The sequence below is a fragment of the Calonectris borealis genome, chromosome 1, assembly GCF_964195595.1.
Source record: "Calonectris borealis chromosome 1, bCalBor7.hap1.2, whole genome shotgun sequence".
NCBI lineage: Eukaryota > Metazoa > Chordata > Aves > Procellariiformes > Procellariidae > Calonectris > Calonectris borealis.
Window position 1 is genome coordinate 128,059,139 of NC_134312.1, and position 18,362 is coordinate 128,077,500.

The 18,362-nt window shown below is 34.9% G+C and overlaps 1 protein-coding gene across 2 annotated transcripts in view; it reads left to right on the plus strand.

Moving 5' to 3' along the window:
- DMD (dystrophin) overlaps positions 1-18,362 on the plus strand; it is a 1,244,291-nt gene that overhangs the window by 811,626 nt on the left and 414,303 nt on the right. For both annotated transcript variants that reach the window (XM_075174519.1, XM_075174510.1), the window contains exons 46-47: positions 4,824-4,971; positions 6,971-7,120. In XM_075174519.1, coding sequence (XP_075030620.1) covers positions 4,824-4,971; positions 6,971-7,120 — 298 coding nt within the window. The remainder of the gene's footprint in view (positions 1-4,823; positions 4,972-6,970; positions 7,121-18,362) is intronic.

Sequence of the window (18,362 nt, forward strand, 5' to 3'; positions counted from 1 at the left end):
AATAAATAAATAAATACAATTAAATAAATGATCTTATCAATCAACATTTTGTTATAGTTTTTATAGTTTGGTTTTTTTTTTTACAATAACCTCACAGATTTAATTTTGAAACAGGTATGTTCTTGTCTGCATTTACAGCATGTGAAATCATAAAAAGGAGCTGTTCTTGAAGACAACGTTATGTTTAAAAGTTGCAACGTTGGCTTCTGAAAGCACCTAGAAATATTGGCAAGAATGTTTTTGCCACATGGAAAATAGGACACAGTGTATGTTGGTTTCCAAAGTCCACTCATACCAGTGCAAGTCTTTCCTCTGGCAATATAGAGAGATGTAAATCTTTACTGCTTAATTTGTCTATTGCAAAAACCTAAACCTATTTAATTTATACAGGGGAAAAAAAAAAGATTTTGTCTAAATAGGTTAAATCAGGGGGAGATACACCGTGAATAAAGGAGGAAAAGCACAGCATCTCTGTTTTTCTCCAGCTAGAAAGAGCTGCTGACCCCACTGGTACTGATCCCAGGAGGTGGTGGCTGGCTGTCCATGCTGCATTAACTTCCGTCACAATGAGGTTGCAGCTCCTGAGGGACAATGTATTCTGTTGTGAAATATCTTAACTTCTGTTCTGTGCGCTTCCTTCAAACTCTTAGATGTGTGGTGGTAGTGGAAAGTAACAAATGGTTTGATATTTGTCAATTATTACTTTCTGAAATATTTTTAACCTCTTGGACTTTCCACCAGGCCAGTTTTATTTAGTCTCTTTATGCTTCTCTGTGATCTAATTCTGCATAAGGACCTCTCCCAAGCCTTGGAAATCTGTACTCAAAGTCACATGTTTGGTTGTGAAAATTTTACTTCTGGATTTCTTTGGGCTGTGGAGTACCGGTTAATTCAGTTCCGCTTGCAATAGAATTGTGAAATATAGATTGCTGAGTTAGTTTTTTGTGAAGTACTGTGTACATGAATGAGAATCCCGCCCCCCAAGTGTGTGAAAGATAGTTAATGACAATGTTAATGTGTCCCCTTGTGGGCAGCTGGCTTTCCAGTCAAGATTCACAGCATGGTGGAAACAGGGGAAAAATGTAATCTCCCAAGCTCCATTTCTTGACTTGTGAACTAAGGTTATTTTCCACAGCTGTGCCCATCTTTGCTCCTGACCCTTGGCTGGTACAGTAGGGTTCTCCTTTCTTTTTCTATCAATACACACTTCCTAATAAGCGCTTAAGAGTGTACTCTTCCTTGTCTCCGTAGTGTCTTTCGGTTTCTCAAAAGAGATGACTAAACCTTATATACCCATATGGCTGTAGCCTTAGAGCGTGCAACTCCTTACTATCTGGTTCTTGAACACTAGCTGACAAAAAATTGTTCTGTGTGAGGGTAGATTTAAATTTATTGCTTACCTAAAATTCTAGTTACAATCCATCTGAAATGCCTGAGATAATAGCAATCTATGGGTATTTCAGCTGAGCTATGAAAAAAGCATCCTCCATTTAAACCTGTATTGGTTTTACTAATCTCCTTTAAATTAACTTCGTATATTTATTATGACTGAATGCATGATTTATTATTGGACTTCATAATACTTAGTAATACATTCTGCACTTGCTTTTCTGTATATATAATTTTTTTCAGCTAGAATCACTGCAAATCCATTTCCTGAAAAAGTATTAAGAAAATTTATAATTCACAACCAATATTTCAAGAAGAACTTAGTGCTTTTTTCTTATCTAAATGCATTGAATTGACTCAGGAAATAAAATATCTAGCACTTAATTGTAGGTGGAGAGTTTTAATTATCCCATTCATTATTATCACTGCTACACGCTTAAATAAATTCTACAAAAACCATTAAACTTGAAGATAAACAAAGAAATAATGCTTCATATTTTAGAAATGAACAGAGAACATCTTTAAACTGTGCTGTAAAGAAAAAACCTTGAAAGTGTGAGCTACTTATTCAATATTATTTGGAAGTATCAATGCATAATACTGTTTCATAAGGTTTTTCTTGTCCAAGATTTTCACTCCATATATTGTTGAAGTTACTGCTTTCTTAGTTTTTTTTAACTACAAAAGAAAGGATGGATTTAGGACAATAGTTGGAGACACTTTCGAAAAGTGTTTGGTTCTTGTAAATTGAATGGAAACACTTTTCTTTTTCAATAACATCTTTGTAGTGGTGTCTTCTTGCCTGGCTTTTGCCATCCAGGAAAGACTGTGTCACATGCTTGGCAGCTATCGTATTTTTCAGGTCTCCTTAAGATGTGACATGTTTTGTGCAGCCCAACTGTGGAATGTGGCAGCTTCATAGTGAAGTCTGGTCAAGAGTGTTGTCTTTGATACTTTGCTCTGGTTTTTAATCTACTATTTCGGAGACAGGTCTGTAGAGCCTATAAAGTGTTTATTCATCTAGTATAGCAATTCTCCTCTTGCAAGGATGCCATGTTAAGGAAATGAAATAAACACCAATAAGATGGAAGGCAGGTAAAGCGCTAGCAAAACTTTTGCTAGTTTGCAAGTTGTGTAAAATAATAGTTGAATTGTATGCTTCTGGTTTTATTTTATAATAGTCAGCATTTCAACAGCAAAACTCTTTCCCTCCTGAAAAATCTTCATCCATAAAAATTTCTTGCTTATACCATGAAGTCAGGTGATTCTTTTGCTGTGAAATGAAATTTAATTCAGCTCATATCCTTATGCCCCTCCTCACTACTAGAATTTTCACTGCTGACCAAACCAGGCTTCTTCCATTTTACACTGTAAACAAGATGATGTTATTTAAAAGGAATTTTACAAATCTTACAGTTTTTCTTCCTTTGTTTTCCCTCGAACCAAATGCTTTTACTTAAAACATTAAGGAAGCAGCTTTCTTTCCTTGTAAATAGATATTTCAAATGTGGAACACTTGAAGTCATTTGAATATTTTTATTCTCTGGAAATTACAGTGAGGGGGAAAAAAGTCATATAAAATTTTAATGACTTAACATTAAGTTTCTTAAAATAGGGTGAAATATTTCATGGATTTTGGATGTACAAAACTGTAAGATAGATACTGACTGTTGGAAATTTCTAAATTTCTGTTTTTCTTGAATAAAAGTTTTTAATCTATAGTTTCTAAGCTCTTTGTCAGACTGTGCGTGTGTGTGCATGTGCATAGGCAAGTGTGTCAAGCAACAATTTTTTTCAGTATTTTTTTGTTGAAGCTGACACTTCTTATTGATTCTCTTTTGCCTGAAGCTTATTCACATAGCTTTTCTAAAGAGACATCTTTGTTTAAGTCAGCCATCAGAAAACAGTTTCCTAAGAAAAGAAAAAAAAATTGTGAATAAATGATGGCATAGTTTAAAATAAGTGTCATTCCATTTGAATTCTCAGCGTGTTCTATGGACACTGACCATCATGGCAAATATGGGAGATAAGGGAAGTTAAAACCATTTTCATTCTGCTTTAATACGTTTTTACATTCAGAAATGATATATTAATAATATTATCCTTGATTCTCCACTGTAATGTTGAGTTATATTCTTAAAACACTAATATAACCTCTTACATGTAATAAATGACCTAACCTCTCAAACTTAGTTGGATCTTGGAAATAACAATAATTGAAAAAAAAAAAAAAGAAAAGCTGGTTTTACATCTTTTACTTTGATCTCAAATAACTTTAATAAAATATTATCAACAAACCCTCCCTATTATTATTTAATAGGTTATTAATTATTGTTTAATTTTATTAATAATAATTTAATTTTTCCATATTGTTTAATTTTAATAAAAATTATTTAATCTTAAGACTCGGTGTAACTGCAGTTTTCTGAATAAGTTTGGAGGATAAATTCCAAGTGATTTATATAAAACATAGTTTTTCTCCTTCTGAAGAGATCAGTCCATAATGTTAATCCCAAAGGGCTCACATTCTGCCAATGCTCTTCCCTGCTGTTTTTGAAATTTTTCCCTTGTATCTCTTGATAACTTTGGAAGCTTAGGCACAAAAGTTCAGATCTCCATATATTTATACAGTCATGGTGAAAGTAGTCTTATCTGACTTTGGACACCTGCAATGTTTATGTCTCAGTTGGTCATCTGGATTTCCTTTAATTAATAACAGAAAAAAGTTGTATGGCAGAGTTAAGCGAGTTAAGCTCTTCCTATTGCAGTCATCTAAGATAAAGCCACGTATCACACCCTAGAAATGCCAATTGGCATTCAGTGAAGAGAATCTGGCTGAGAAATTCAACAGCTAAGTTGTAGATGTAGACAAAGTAGGCATCTAAAGCTAGGTGAGATAAATCCTATCCTATTCCTTCTTATGGACTACAAACTTTACCTACTTTTTGTGGATCTCAACTGGAATGCTTTACACAAAGTATGTGGCACAGTCACCAAAATATCTCTTTGTACAATAAGTCCAAATGGTTTAAGTGTCACTTTTTAAGATTCATTTTGGTAAAATTTGGTGCTAGAATTCTTAGTTTCTGACTCTGGGTTTCCTTGCTGTTAGTTCACACAAAAATCTGGTCTGAATTATTAACCGTTCTAGATCCAGCGTGTTTGTTTGCTCCCTGCCATATGTAAGCCAGAAGCTGAATTTAGTGACGTTGCAAATTATGACTTGAATTTTTCTTTTAAAATACATTAATGCCATGTTAAAAGGGTGCTGGTCTGATAATTTTGATATGAAAAAATCTATGGTGCACTTTTAAAAATAATTATAAAATTAATATAAGTTATAAGAATTAATTTTCCCTAGTCTTTTAGTCTGGATGAGCACTTCAACATAAAAATAAATGTATAGAAACATTAATTTCACGTTTTTATTACAGGCTAGAGGAAGAAAAGAATATTTTATCAGAATTTCAAGAGGACTTGAACAATTTGATTTTATGGTTAGAGGAAGCAGACAGAATTATTGGTATTCCCCTCGAACCAGGGAATGAAGACCAGTTAAGAGACTGCCTTAGCAAAGTAAAGGTATCATGCATTTTATTCTTAATGTTCCCTTAATTTATTAATTCTACATTGAAGAAAATTAAATGCTATTTTCAGACAAGGCTTCTGCCATCAAACAAAGCATTCATATAACTTTTTTAGATAAATCAAAGCAGTGGAATTTCAAACCCCAGGTACAAATATATACTGATATATTAAAATCGGAAAAGTAATGGAAAATGTAGTGAAAGGAAAATACCTACCCTGTCACTAGGTAATTAATCATTATCTTTTCCATCCACATTTCTTAATTCAGAACTTGACTGTTTTATCTGTAAAACAGATATCTCTATATAAATATCTCTATAGGTGTCTTGTTAATCTTTTATAACTTCTCACTTATGAAATGGTATTCAGTATTTCGCAAGAGTATCTAGGATTGCATGCATAATTGTAAATGTCAACTGGTTAAAGTATCTCTGCAACATTTTCTAGACTGAACATCTAGGTGACTTTTTAAAAATGCTTTTAAAAAACCCCAACAGAATATTAAATGTGTGTTTTTAAAGGCTGGAATATTTTCATGAAGATGATAGAGCTTTCAGACTATGATACTGCTAATAAATACATCCAATAGAAGTTGCTCTGTTTAGTTTCTGAAATGTGTCCAACAGAATGATTATGTTAAATAACTTGCACAATAATAAATTAAACTCTAGTTGGAAAATGCATATTAATTACTTATAGAATACCTGCCTACAGGTTTCCTGTTCTCTCTTGAGGATAGGGACTGGTTATCCTTTATGCCAATCCAAGTTGAACAAATTCAGCAAGTGATGGAATAGAGCACTAAAGAATCTGAAGGAAAATCGTCAGAGTTTCTTCCATGCTTCTTTCAACAAAATCTGAAAAAAATCAAAAAGATTCTTTAGTAAAAATCTATCTTCAAGTTTCTTTTTAAATAAACAAAAATAAGATAAATAGTACTGCATAGTATTTGAGGAAATGAAGACTTAACCTTGTGCTGAGTTTATCCCTCTGATTGTTTAGCATAAGATGTCAGTGAGTTGGACAGAGAATTTGTGAGGCTTTGCCTCCATTGCTGAGGATATCAGAACGAAGGCAAAGAAATATTTATAAGGCGCATATTATAATTTGCAGACAGGATTACAGGTTTGAAGTCTAAATTGATTGTTTAGAACCATGAAGGCTCCCAGTCCTCATTTATACACAAATATTTCCCAATTGTGATGTTCCCAAGGGACACGTAATCCAAAATTAAAGGTGTTAACATCTCTTATTTGTATCTCATTTTTACAGTCCACCTTGTTCTTTTGGAGCTACACAGGAGAATACAACCTAATGCAGCAAATAATAACGCGTTGGCTTGCACTGTGGCTCATTTCATACCTTCCTGATTATGTTAATAAATAAAAAAAAAAACAAAAAACAAAAAACTTGAAGAACTTTGTCTTTTAGTTACATTATCCTTACTTGATGTATCAAGTTACTTTGACAATATAAGCTTGCAGTAATTGCATGCGTGATAGAGAAGTGGTACATTTAGATGATGCCTTGCATCCTTTGGCTTTACTTGTTTTTTTTTTAATGAACGTACATGAAAATTCTTAATTATGAGTTTAGACTGGAGGGCTTTTCACCACATACCATCTGGGTGACTGTGTTCACAGCATGGAACATGTTAAAACCCTTCCTCAAAATGCTTGCTCTTTACCATGTTAAAAGATTATTAGAATTCATATACATGAGCTATCGAGTGTCCAGAAGTGGAATTTGTCCTGTAACAGTGATTAATATCCTGAGAAACCTTGTATTTTGGCTTTTAGGACTATCTTTAGGCTTGATCCACTAATACAGTCTCTTTTGGGGGGTTTTAGCCTTCTACATTCAGAAAGCAATGGTTATTTTGTCTGGAATTGAGTTTATTCCTTCAGCTGATACACAAATCGATAAGGGTGAAAATAAGAGAGCTGAAAATTCCACCACAGTTCATCTTAACTGCTGTATTTGTCTGTTCTAGTTAAGAGTTGAAGAGCTACCGCCACACAAGGGAATACTGAAACGATTAAACGAAACCGGAGGAATAGCACTTGGAAGTGCATCACTGAACCCAGACAAAAAACATAAGCTTGAGAACACACTGAAAGAGGCTAACCATCGCTTGTTAAAGGTTAGACATATTAATGATATAATTGTGGTATAAAATTTTAATCTGCAGCAAATATTTGCATTATATATTTTCTGGTATGTATTATTTTTCTCTGTATGAAGAGACATTTGTATGCATAATGAACCTGAGGAAGAAAAATGCGTGTAGTACACTGCCTTGAGAAACAATGACAGCAAACCAAGACCATTACTGCCTGAAGTGATGATGTTGCATCCAAATATACTCCCTAAATTACAGGTCTGCTGCTTAAGGGTGGAATGCAAAGCATCATTTTTGTTGTTTTGAGAGTACAGCAAATATTCCAGCTTTTGTGACTCAGGTGTGTGAGAGGCGGTAGCAAATGGCCGATTGCCTTTATGGAAACACGTCCCAATTCTCTCCTTTCCCCAACCCCTAGGTGGAAGCTGCAACCACTGTTTCATGTTCCACCATGCTTCTTCCAACCTTGAGCTTTGAGTTCTCGTTTCTGTGTAGCAAAGTACCACTCATTTTGTTTTCTGGGATCTCCATACTCACAGAGAGAAGTAAGGGAGGATTTTGTTGTATTTTATTGTTGAAGTAGCATATTTCTGTGTTGGAAACTGGTGACAATGAATAACAAATCTGATAAAGAGAGGTAGATAATTTGAGGGCTCTCTATACCTCATGTAGCAGAAATGGTAGAAAGCATTGTCCAGAGGACCACCACCCAAGGTATGGATTAGTCTGGTCAGAAAAGGTCAGCGTAGAATCAGCTGAAGGATTTCTCTTGAGACTGATACAAAATCAGAATCTGGGAAATTAACCTGTGGTATCTATTTGTTAAAGTTACCAGAATGCTGGGGGAAAAAAGAAAGAGGGATTCTTTGTGTTTAGCTCTGGGAAAAAAAAAGGTGAGAAAATCTTCTGAGTACCTTACTGAAAAGACAAGCTAGAGTTTCTGATCAAGAATATTACATCATGGTGGTTTTTTGTTACTGTTTCTGTGAACACAGTTGAATTTCAAGCACAGACCTGGGAAATAAACAGGAACACTTACTTGATGTGGGACTTCCATTAGTTTCTTCCTAACAGAAACAGTCTGTCAAGGCTCAGAATATTAGCTAATGGCTCAAGCAAAAGTGGATAATAAATATTGATCATATTCACAAACTCCAGGTTGGACACATAAATCATTATTTGGGTGCTTGGACAGAAGTATCTCTTTCTATACAAATGGGCTTCTGAAATCAATGCATATAGAAGAATTCAGAACGTTTCAAAATCAAAATAGTGTTGTTTACGAGCTGAATTTAAGCACCACAGTCTGAATATCTGAGCTGTAGTATTAAAAGGACAACATTAGTTTTCAGGAAAAAAAAAATTACTTTTAGTAAAATTGCAGATACGTTGTAACAAAATCTGTACTCTGTGAATGTAAGCTTTTACTGATTAGTCATATACCTAAAAACTTTGCATTTTCATTTTCTGCTTGCTGATGCAGAAATGTTCCAGGTTACTTGTCACAGTCAGAGCAACTATGAATACTGTTGAAAGTAGGTCTGGGTGAAATATGGGGGACAAAGCTACTGTTTAGTGAATCATTCCCTTTACAAGTTTATGTCTCCTGGATCTAGTAATGTTTCTGGCAAGACATTGGGCTTGGAATTTACCACTTGAAAACTTCCATTTACTCCTAAAAGACTAAAACCAGAAAATTAAACTTCCATTTGAGATCATTACTTAACCACATTATTTTGATTTCAGTTATCTACCTACGGAGATGTATAAAACTGAGAAGTTCTCACTGTCCCTTGGTAGCTGAATCTAAAGAATCTGAAAAATGCAGTATTTTTTTTTAATGAACAGAAACTGAGTTTGAAAATTACAAGGCTCAAATCCATACATGTTCTCTGAAGGTGTTCTCTTTCTCTGAAGCTTTTCTGGTTTCCAATATGATCTTGAGAGATGGGCGGGGGGAGGGAGTTAGAAGCTCATTTTGGGTTTCTGTCATGGGATTTTTCCAATGAAGCTGAAGGGAAAAATATCTATTTTTTATTTTACATGTTTATTTCTTTTTCTCACAGTTTGGATGGAAGGCCTCAATTAATTTTTTCACTTTCTCCTCTGAAACTTTAGGGTCTGTAATAAAACTAGAAGTCATGGAAATAAAGTCTGTAGGCCTGACAGAGAGACATGCATTGTCTTCCTTCAGTGATAGATCTGTAAGCACCGAAAAAACCCCACAGATTTTACTGTGAGCCAAAACTCACAGCTCTGGCACTTTTATATCAGGCGAACTTCTGTAGGTCACCTGAGGATGGTTCTGTAGTCAGTTGTTTTGATGAGGATATATTTTTTGTGTTCCTCAAAGCGCAGTGGACAAACATCATCACACAGAGATTTCTCTGGGGCTTTTCTGTCTCTGCATCCCCTTCTAAGAGTGTGTCTTATACTTTAATCCTTTGTTTCTAGTTGTTTGTTTTGGTTTTTGGCATTTCTGCTAGAAATGAACATGTAATAATCTAGCATTTCTGATTATCTTGTATTGCAGGATGATATTATTTTCAAAATACGAAACATATGTGACAGTTGAATAAATAACGCAATGTAGGCCCGTATCTGGTGTACACTAGAGTAATTCTGTTTACTTCAGAGAAGCTGTGACAATTTACACCAGCTAAGAACGTAGCCAAATATCTAATAAGCTTATGACGAATTTTTGGTTTGCCTTGATCTGCCAAGCAGGGCAATGGGGGACAACACCTGCGAGTCTTAACCTTCAAGGTGACATATTTGAAATAAGTCGTGTTCAAACCTTCTTTACAGTCACAGAAACTGTTGCCCTACAGCAATGGAAATAAGTCGAGAAAAGAAATTGAGTATGAAAGGAATTGCAGTCACATAAAAGAAGCTTTTTTACTTTTGCTTCAGTATTGTTTTTGCTTTTAGGTGTTTATATCACGTGCTGATGACCTTGAGAATAGATACATGAAGAGTTTTTCTGCCTTTGGATAGTAATAATTTTAAAATGACATTTCTTTAGACAACTTTATTGAATAGTGATTCTAATAGGCTGCTACCTCAGCCATAGTTTAAGCAGAGAATGAAGATTAAAGCCCACATTTGAAAGCCTGACTTTTAAATTCTAGCCTGGTTTTACTTATTGTACTCCCTCCAAAGCCAGTATTCCTTGTAAAAATGAAAATAACACTATCTTTGTGAAGTCTTAATAGTATGAAAAATGAAGCGTTTTATAACTGTTTTTCACATCAGGAATTTTTTGTTTATTTTCAAAGCTCAAAGTATCTTCTGCTGTGATAGCCAAGTAAGCTAACCACCTAGTGCTTCAAAGCATACAAAAGGGATACTAGGGCCTGGAGTTTGTGATGAATTCAGTTCTTGTCATATACCACCTGCCAGGGCATATAACAGATCTGTAATGGGTTTCTTACCGTTTACTGTGCAGTAAATGGATTGATAGATTAGGCCTGAGACCAGTGAACCATGGAATCAGAGGTTTGCTGGAAGGAGTTTATTACTCTCTAATATTATTCTTGGTCTGGTGTCAGCCAAGAGGGATGAGCTAGATTATCTGAAAGTAAGCTGGATGCCAAAATCAGCATTCTCCTCATTTATCCACCTTAGTCTTTACAACGTCTACTGTATGTATTATGAAGGTTATTATAAGTGCCTGATGGAGACATTTTGTTTTGCTGCCTTTTAATTTGTCTGCTAGTATTAGAACTAATTACTAGATACTGAAGAGACGATTTCACTGTTTACTTCCACAGCAAATCAATTTGTTGTACTATATAGACAAAAAAAAAATGGAGTGGAGTGACATGGCTATAATTTGTGAACATTTTCTGTACCACCAGGAAAAGTGTAGGTCGTCTTAGCTTGGTTGATCAAGTGTAAAGAAAAACAAATGGACCTAGAAAGTGCAGAAAGACAAAGTCATAACAAGGTTATAGTTCATGTAAAGTAACTTGCCTTGAGTAGTAATTATTCATAGATTACCTGTGATGACATCAAATTTCCAGCATGTCAATGCAACTTAGTTTGGGCCCACAGTTGAAACTACTACAATTGCTACTATTGTTATTTGTGGGATGGAGGGGAAAAGATCTTGGAACGTGAATGTTACAGTTTGATTTCTGTGCTTTCTGTTCAAAATTTGAATAGTATAGCCAGCATTTTGGGGATCAAAAGGCTGATCTTTTCCTGAATTTGCTTTCAATTAATAAGTGACCCAATTCCCTTAAATATAGTAAAGTCTTATGCTATGCTAAATTGCCTATGACAGTTTGTCATAGATTGCTAATTAGGTCTAGTCCACGTTCATGTTGTTATCAGCCAACTGACAAATGGCCTCACATATAGCAAAATTAAGTTTGATGTATAGGTTTGAAGTATACGTTGATGGACGAACACGAGAATGTCACAAGCTCTGAGAAACAAGTATATATAAGTTTCATTCCTCTTTATTTGAGTGTTGCTAGCAGCTACCACTAATTAAGATTTAAAAAGGCGAATTTGCTAGCAGTGTAAAGATAAATTGCTGTTTCCCAGCCATGGTAAGCATACAGGAATGAAGGTGTCATAACACAACACAGAAGTAAAACAATGCTGATGACCCTTCTTTTAAAAATTTATTTTAGGCCGAATTATATTAAAATTTATATGCCTTTAGCTTTCTGGGGCTGTTAAATAATGTTGAAACTGATGATTTTTCTGGAGATTTTGTTAGTCTAAAGCTTAATTTGAAGGTCAGCTGTTTGGTGTTGACCATTATTTTCAGTCTAACTAGAAAAAATGTGGATATGTAGATTATAAACAAGGATATACTGAAATATTCCTACTGGTAATAGGATAATATATGATATATGTAAGATATATCCATATTTCTATACTTTCTAGTCGGTCTTTTTTGTCACTAGTTGTTACCTATGTAACGGGGAGGGTTGTTTAACTAAACGATAACCTTAGTAAATAACAGAACTGTGAAATTTCCATCAGTAACTCATGCAGGACAGACCTGAATGGGGTTACACTCAGTCTTCCCATTTGGTATTTGCATCTTATTTTCTACTCCTTATGGTTGGGCATCCTAGGGTGTCCACCTTGCTGCAAAGACAACTGAAGACTCCTGCTGCTCAAGTACATTCAAGGATATGCTTCCTGTTCCAGTCTACTGGGCAACAGAAACTTATTCTCAACAATTGCCCACCTTAGTAATGTTTCTGTTTCGGAGAACATAAATTTTATTTGCCAGCAAATCTTTGAATTTCTGAGAGGAAAATGAAAAGATCTTTGGGTTCCAAGTCAGTAATGTTGTCCACATTATGGTAGAAGAGCTTCTGCTCCTAAGCACAGGATGATGTAAGGTTTTAAAAGTCTACTTCTTCTGTGCATGGAGATCTATAAGGTTTTGATGTGTCCCTTTTTCCAGCTTGTTATTCAAACAGGAAAAACACTCAAGTCCTTACACCAATAAAGAAGTTGAATAGTCACAGGGGAGAATCAAGGAAGCCATCTTGAAGGGAACGAAATTTTTTTGTTTTACTTGCTGTCTGTAGAAACCCTCCCTTTTTCTGAAGCTGAGGAAGTAGGAAATACCTGTATATTCAAAAGCACTTTTTATTTCATATGTGGTGTGGAACATTAAATAGAAAATCTGGTTTGCTATTTACTTGATTGAGTAAGATCTGGAGTCTGTTATGTTGGAACTAAGTTGGTTAGCTACTATTTTCCAGGAATAGAATTGGTGGAGGCAAGTAATATGACATGTAGTTTAATTTAGCCACTTCCTATAAGTTGTATCATATGATTCATAATTTGATTTCCATTTAAAAATTTTCATCTTTGTTCTTAAATACAATGATGATGATAAGTCTAAACAACCTTATATATAAGCAGTCTTGTAGCCTAAACCTGATATATGTTATACACATATATACATAAATCTTTTAAATACAACCAGATATCTTTAATTGGATTGCATTTTGTGTCATTTAAGAAAATTGCCATGTACTGTTGTTTTCAAAAGAAAACATATAGAGCAAGGATGACAAAACCTTGCATTCAATTAGTAAGAAATATAATTACATTCACTTTTATTCTCTTGTAGCACTTTTTGCAGGTTGTGAAAAGAGAAACTGACTGTGCATTTCAACTAAGAATTCCATAGATAAGTAGAAGTGGCTTTTTCTATTTGAGTTTGTTTTTTTTTTTTTTTTTTCCCCAGGACCATAAGAATTGATCTTATGATCTCATGGAATATTGATAATGCTGTGCCTTTTTTTTTTTTCTTTCTTTTCCTCTTTTCTTAAAATAAAGTTGTCTTACAGATTGTGAAAATAAGGTAAACAAGAAAGTATGAACTAAAGCATTTGTAGCCTAATATGAATGGCTGAGTTATTTTCGCCTTCCAAGTGAGTAAAATAACCCCTTTGGGTTGTTTCCTATTTTTTTAGGCTACACATACTGAAGGTTTTCTGGCTGTATTAATTTAAAGCTATTGAGATACTTAGATATTTTGAAAACAATGGATTGCATGTGTTAGAAGACATAACACAATGGGAGCTGGGCTCTACAACCTACTCAGCAATCAGAGGCAATTTTTAGTCATTTTAGCAGCTTCAGACATTAGTTTTTGTTCTACTTTACATGCTATACTGTAAGTCATCCTAGTGATTTTCATCAGAAAGAACTGGAGACTATTGTAAAACATAAGGAGACATCTTTTTTTTTTGTTAGTTGATGTAATTTGAATGGTGGATTATAATAGCTCCATGAATGTCTACAATTAAGACGAAGTATAGGTTTTCACAGTAGATGGAAGAAAATAAATTGGTTTAACTTACACTGAAAGATTTGGTTATTTCCTGTGTATAAAATAAGAGATCAGACTTAGACTAACAGATCACTTCTAGTTTGATTTAAGATTTAGATTTGGATGCAATGGTCTTTAAATCTGGAAAATTAGCGCTAAGAGACTTTAAAATATTGTGCCACATTTGAAAAGAACCTGAATATCTACACAGACCTGTGTTGGTTTTGCTTTTGACCCCCAACCAAAATATAAATGAAATTCAAATGAGGTGAATATTGCTATGGTATGATATTCACTGATTTTTTTTTTTTTTTAACTGTGGCTTTACAACCTTAAAAAAAAAATCCATAGATTTGATATAATTGCTGCTTTTTTTCAGTTTAAAGTCTATTTTTTAAAAATGCATATTCTTTCAGATTTATAAAACCAAAATTAAAATCAGATTAATGCAGTTCTTAGGAGCAGAAGGAACTGAAAAATATGTAATTTATACTGTACCTGGAGTATCACCAAGGGAAAACAATAGCTGATCAGTTGGCTTTAATCTCAAAGAAAAAATAATTTTACATAGCATATCTATTTTTTTGCAATGGTGGACAAAAATGTTTCAACTCCTTTAGCTCGCTTTTGTCATTCAAGGTATTTAGTGAAAGAAACACAGTCGCTGCATCTACTAAAACTTTGAAGCAAAGGTAATTTGCAAAATAATTTTTCTGAAATAGAAGTGAAGAGCATCACATTGAAAGAAGCCCTAAATTGACCCCATCACCTGCTTTTCTTTCCAAAACTTAGGACATGACCCAGTTCATAGATGATAAAACAAACAAACAAAACCATCAAAAAACCTCCAAACAACAAACAGTGGATGAGAAAGAATATTCACTTTTATTAAAAATAAATAATGTATTCAGAATGAACCAAATAATAGTGCAAATTCTTCTGTATATAAGCATCAGTCATAACAGAATGCAGTTTTTGTTCCAGAAAACTAGGGTATTAGATATGAATCCTCCGGGGAGCCTTGTTACCTTGTTATTATATAAAATTTTAATGTAAAAAACAGATTAAATAGGAAGCCAGGTAGTGAAAACTACCAAGCAGAAAATCCTTTAAAATATAATCATAACTTTCTTTGCTATTGGTCTAAATGATACGGATAATAATAGTGTTCTTACAATATTATGGGTTCCTTCGTGTGTAGAATATGTTGATAGCCAATCATACTTTATTTTAGATTGAAGCAGATTAGGAAGAGCATGTTTGATCTTACTGGCAAAATGCAGATGAATGACCGTAAGGATCTGTTTCTAGGGTGGTTTTGTGTGGATTTCTGGAGTATTCTGTACAAGTCAGCTTGCAGAATATTGAGGTCAAAGAGATGAGCTATATTCATACTACATCCAAAAGATATAAAATTTTAAGAAGGGAGTATCCTCTTTTATTTCATTTTGCATGAGAACATACCAGTGGATGATTTGGGACAAACAAAAGGTCCATACACCACTGACCATCACCATTTAGCCATCTTGATAATGCCTAAAATCAAAATGCCTAGAGAAGATCATACCAATGAAGAAAAGGTAGTAAGCTAAAAATATACATGATCTCAAATGCTATCTGGAAAAATTAATAGAAGAAGAATTTTGAAATTACTATTAAATATCAAAATTGCACCATAAATCATTTAAGTTCATGTAGACTTAAAGCATCCTGTGTCAAGGAGTTGAGTGGGGAAATTCTGCCATATTGAAGTACAGTTTCAAGCACTGAAGACTGAAAGATCATTCACTTAATAAGGGATAAGAAATTCCCAGGCTTTAGTGGAAGTTAAAGTGTTGTCCTGCAATATAAAGGGGTAAAAAGGAAATGCAGAGAGTTTTCAAGTCCTTCAAAGGAGAGAATTTTGATAAAGACACAACTTAAAGATTTATTTCTAAGAATAAAGAAAAATAAACCAATCTGAATAAAATTATATTATGATATTTTAACCACAGAGAAGATGCTGGGCGTCCCTATTGTGTAGGTAACATAGCCTACCAGATCAGTTCATCTGGCCTGTGTTCAAACCAATGAGCCTCACAGACAATAAAGTGAATTGGGAAGGCTCGTCATTGTTTAGTTCTACTTTCTTCTTTGAATAGCAGAAACAAAGAGCTGACTGAGGAAATAATTTTGCTTATGGAATGATTCCAACTGTAAAAATGGATGCAAAGTGATTTAACTTTAGTTATACTTGGTACGTATCCTTCTTTAGTTGCATACCATAGGTTTTTTGTGTTTCTCCTATGGAGAGTGACATGTTTGTGCAGCGTACTAGAAGGTCCTGGTTCCCTCATTTCAGGGGCCTGAGAAGAGGACACTACAGCTTCAGTCTGGCCCCAAGCCTAGGCTTTCTTCCCATGGAAATGAAGGGGATGGCTTGTGCACACTTAGGTCTTATCGCAGTGTAGGGCCAGGATGTGATCAGGGTGTGCACTCAGCTCTGGCCATTCAGAACCACCTCTGCATCCAGCAGGTTTGTCGTGAATGAGTGGTTTAGAGGCCGCTTAAAAAATCACCGTCAAAGGTATTAGCAGAAAGTGATTTGAATAGAAATTTATAAAAGCATGACTTAACAGAGTTCAATGGCAAGGTTCACTCTATTACTACACAGATGAAACATATAAAGGAAAATCGAGTCAAAACTGGGCTAGAATGATTTACAGACCGAGGACGAAAAGGGTAATGGAGACCCTCCCGTTGAGTCGCAAGGTTCAGAGAAGACCCCCTTGCTCTCTCAACTCCTGATGGAGCTTAGGTGCGGCTGGATCCATTCTTAGTCTCACACTTGGTCAACAGTTTATATCGAATGGGGGAAATACAAGGAATAAGGAAACCACCCAGTTGAGTCACAAGGTTCAGAGTAGACCCCCTTGCTTTCTAAACTCCTTCTCAGAGAGGAGTCTAGGTGTGGCTGGATACACTCCTAGTCCCATACTTGTCAACGGTTTAGGTCTAAGGGATTATATGTGTTTAGCAGCAGTCTAATATTCATTCACAGTTTCAAGATAGATCATAAGATTTCAGCAGCACTTAATCATTGACTAATCTAACATTTACAAAGTAAGTTAGTAGAGTCTACTACAATCACAACAGTGACTTAATTACAGATTATGCCTACTGTTGGTTCACATACACGCACACAGAGACAGAAATATATATAAAAGTACAAAAGGTATACCTGTTAAAAATTCCCCTCCAGATCAGTGAAACATTCACGTCAAATGTCTCGGCATTTCTCAACGGGTAAAGGGTTGAGCCTTGAGGAGTGTTTTGGCCAAGGAGAGTTTCAGCCCAGGTCCTGTGGCAGTCGGTGACGGTCCTCTGAATATCGCAAACTCGAGAGTTTGCGAGCTCTGAGAGGTGTCCCACTCAGAGGTGTCCCACTTGCGAACCTATAAATGGTGGTCCTAAGAGAGACCCTTTGAGCTCTCCTGGACTGCAGTGGAGACAAATGAGGTAAAACTATCAAGTATGTCAAACAATTAAGGTGACTGGCTCTTTCAAAAGTTTTGGTTAAGGGGCGCATCTTAAATATTCTGGTTAAAATAAGCTCATAACTGCTGGACCTGGAAACCTGACTAGGATGCTAGATATCTCTTTTTCTCTCCCAAGAAGTTAGTTTAACTGTTGTTATATCACTCATCACTGCTGTAGCATCTAACTCAATTTCCCTTCATTAATTACCACCTCAGAACACCAGAAAACTGTAGGGTGGTTGTTTTTGTAAGTATGCATGAATGGGATGTGCAATGGATTCTCAAACTTTTTTTTAACTTCTGACCTCAGTGGAGATTGAGGTTAGGTCACTTAGGTCAGTGCTGATTCACCTCACTCCGTAAAACCCATCAGTATGGTGTTAGACATCATCTCTGTTTGACAAGTATGTCCTGTTGAGTCAGGAGACTGTTGAAGCTGAGCAGATCTTCTCAGCTGTTTCCCTCAGGACCCCTTAGCATTTGCTCTAGCCCATAATCTTTTCTGGCGTTCTTTTTGAATTAATATGTCTATTCGTAATCTAAGCGACAAAACTCTCCTATGGCCACTCCCAACTAATATGTACAGTAAAGGTAACGTTGTTAATTTGTAGCATATTCAAAGGTATTTTGTAGCTGCTTAAAAAGTGAGGATGAACTAGATTGAATTGATGACATCACAAATCATTTAATAACGATCCACAGGATACATAGGAAGAAAACATTTCTTTTTATTTTTATATTAATCATAAATACTTCATGTCTATATGTATGTTCATAAGGCCACATTGCTGCTCTGTTCACTACACATTAAACTTTAAGCAAAGAATTAAGAATATTTGTGAAATACAATCATGCAGGGGTAAAAAGTCTGTACTAACAAATGAGACAATAAAATAAAGATTAAATATATGTATGTATATATACAATA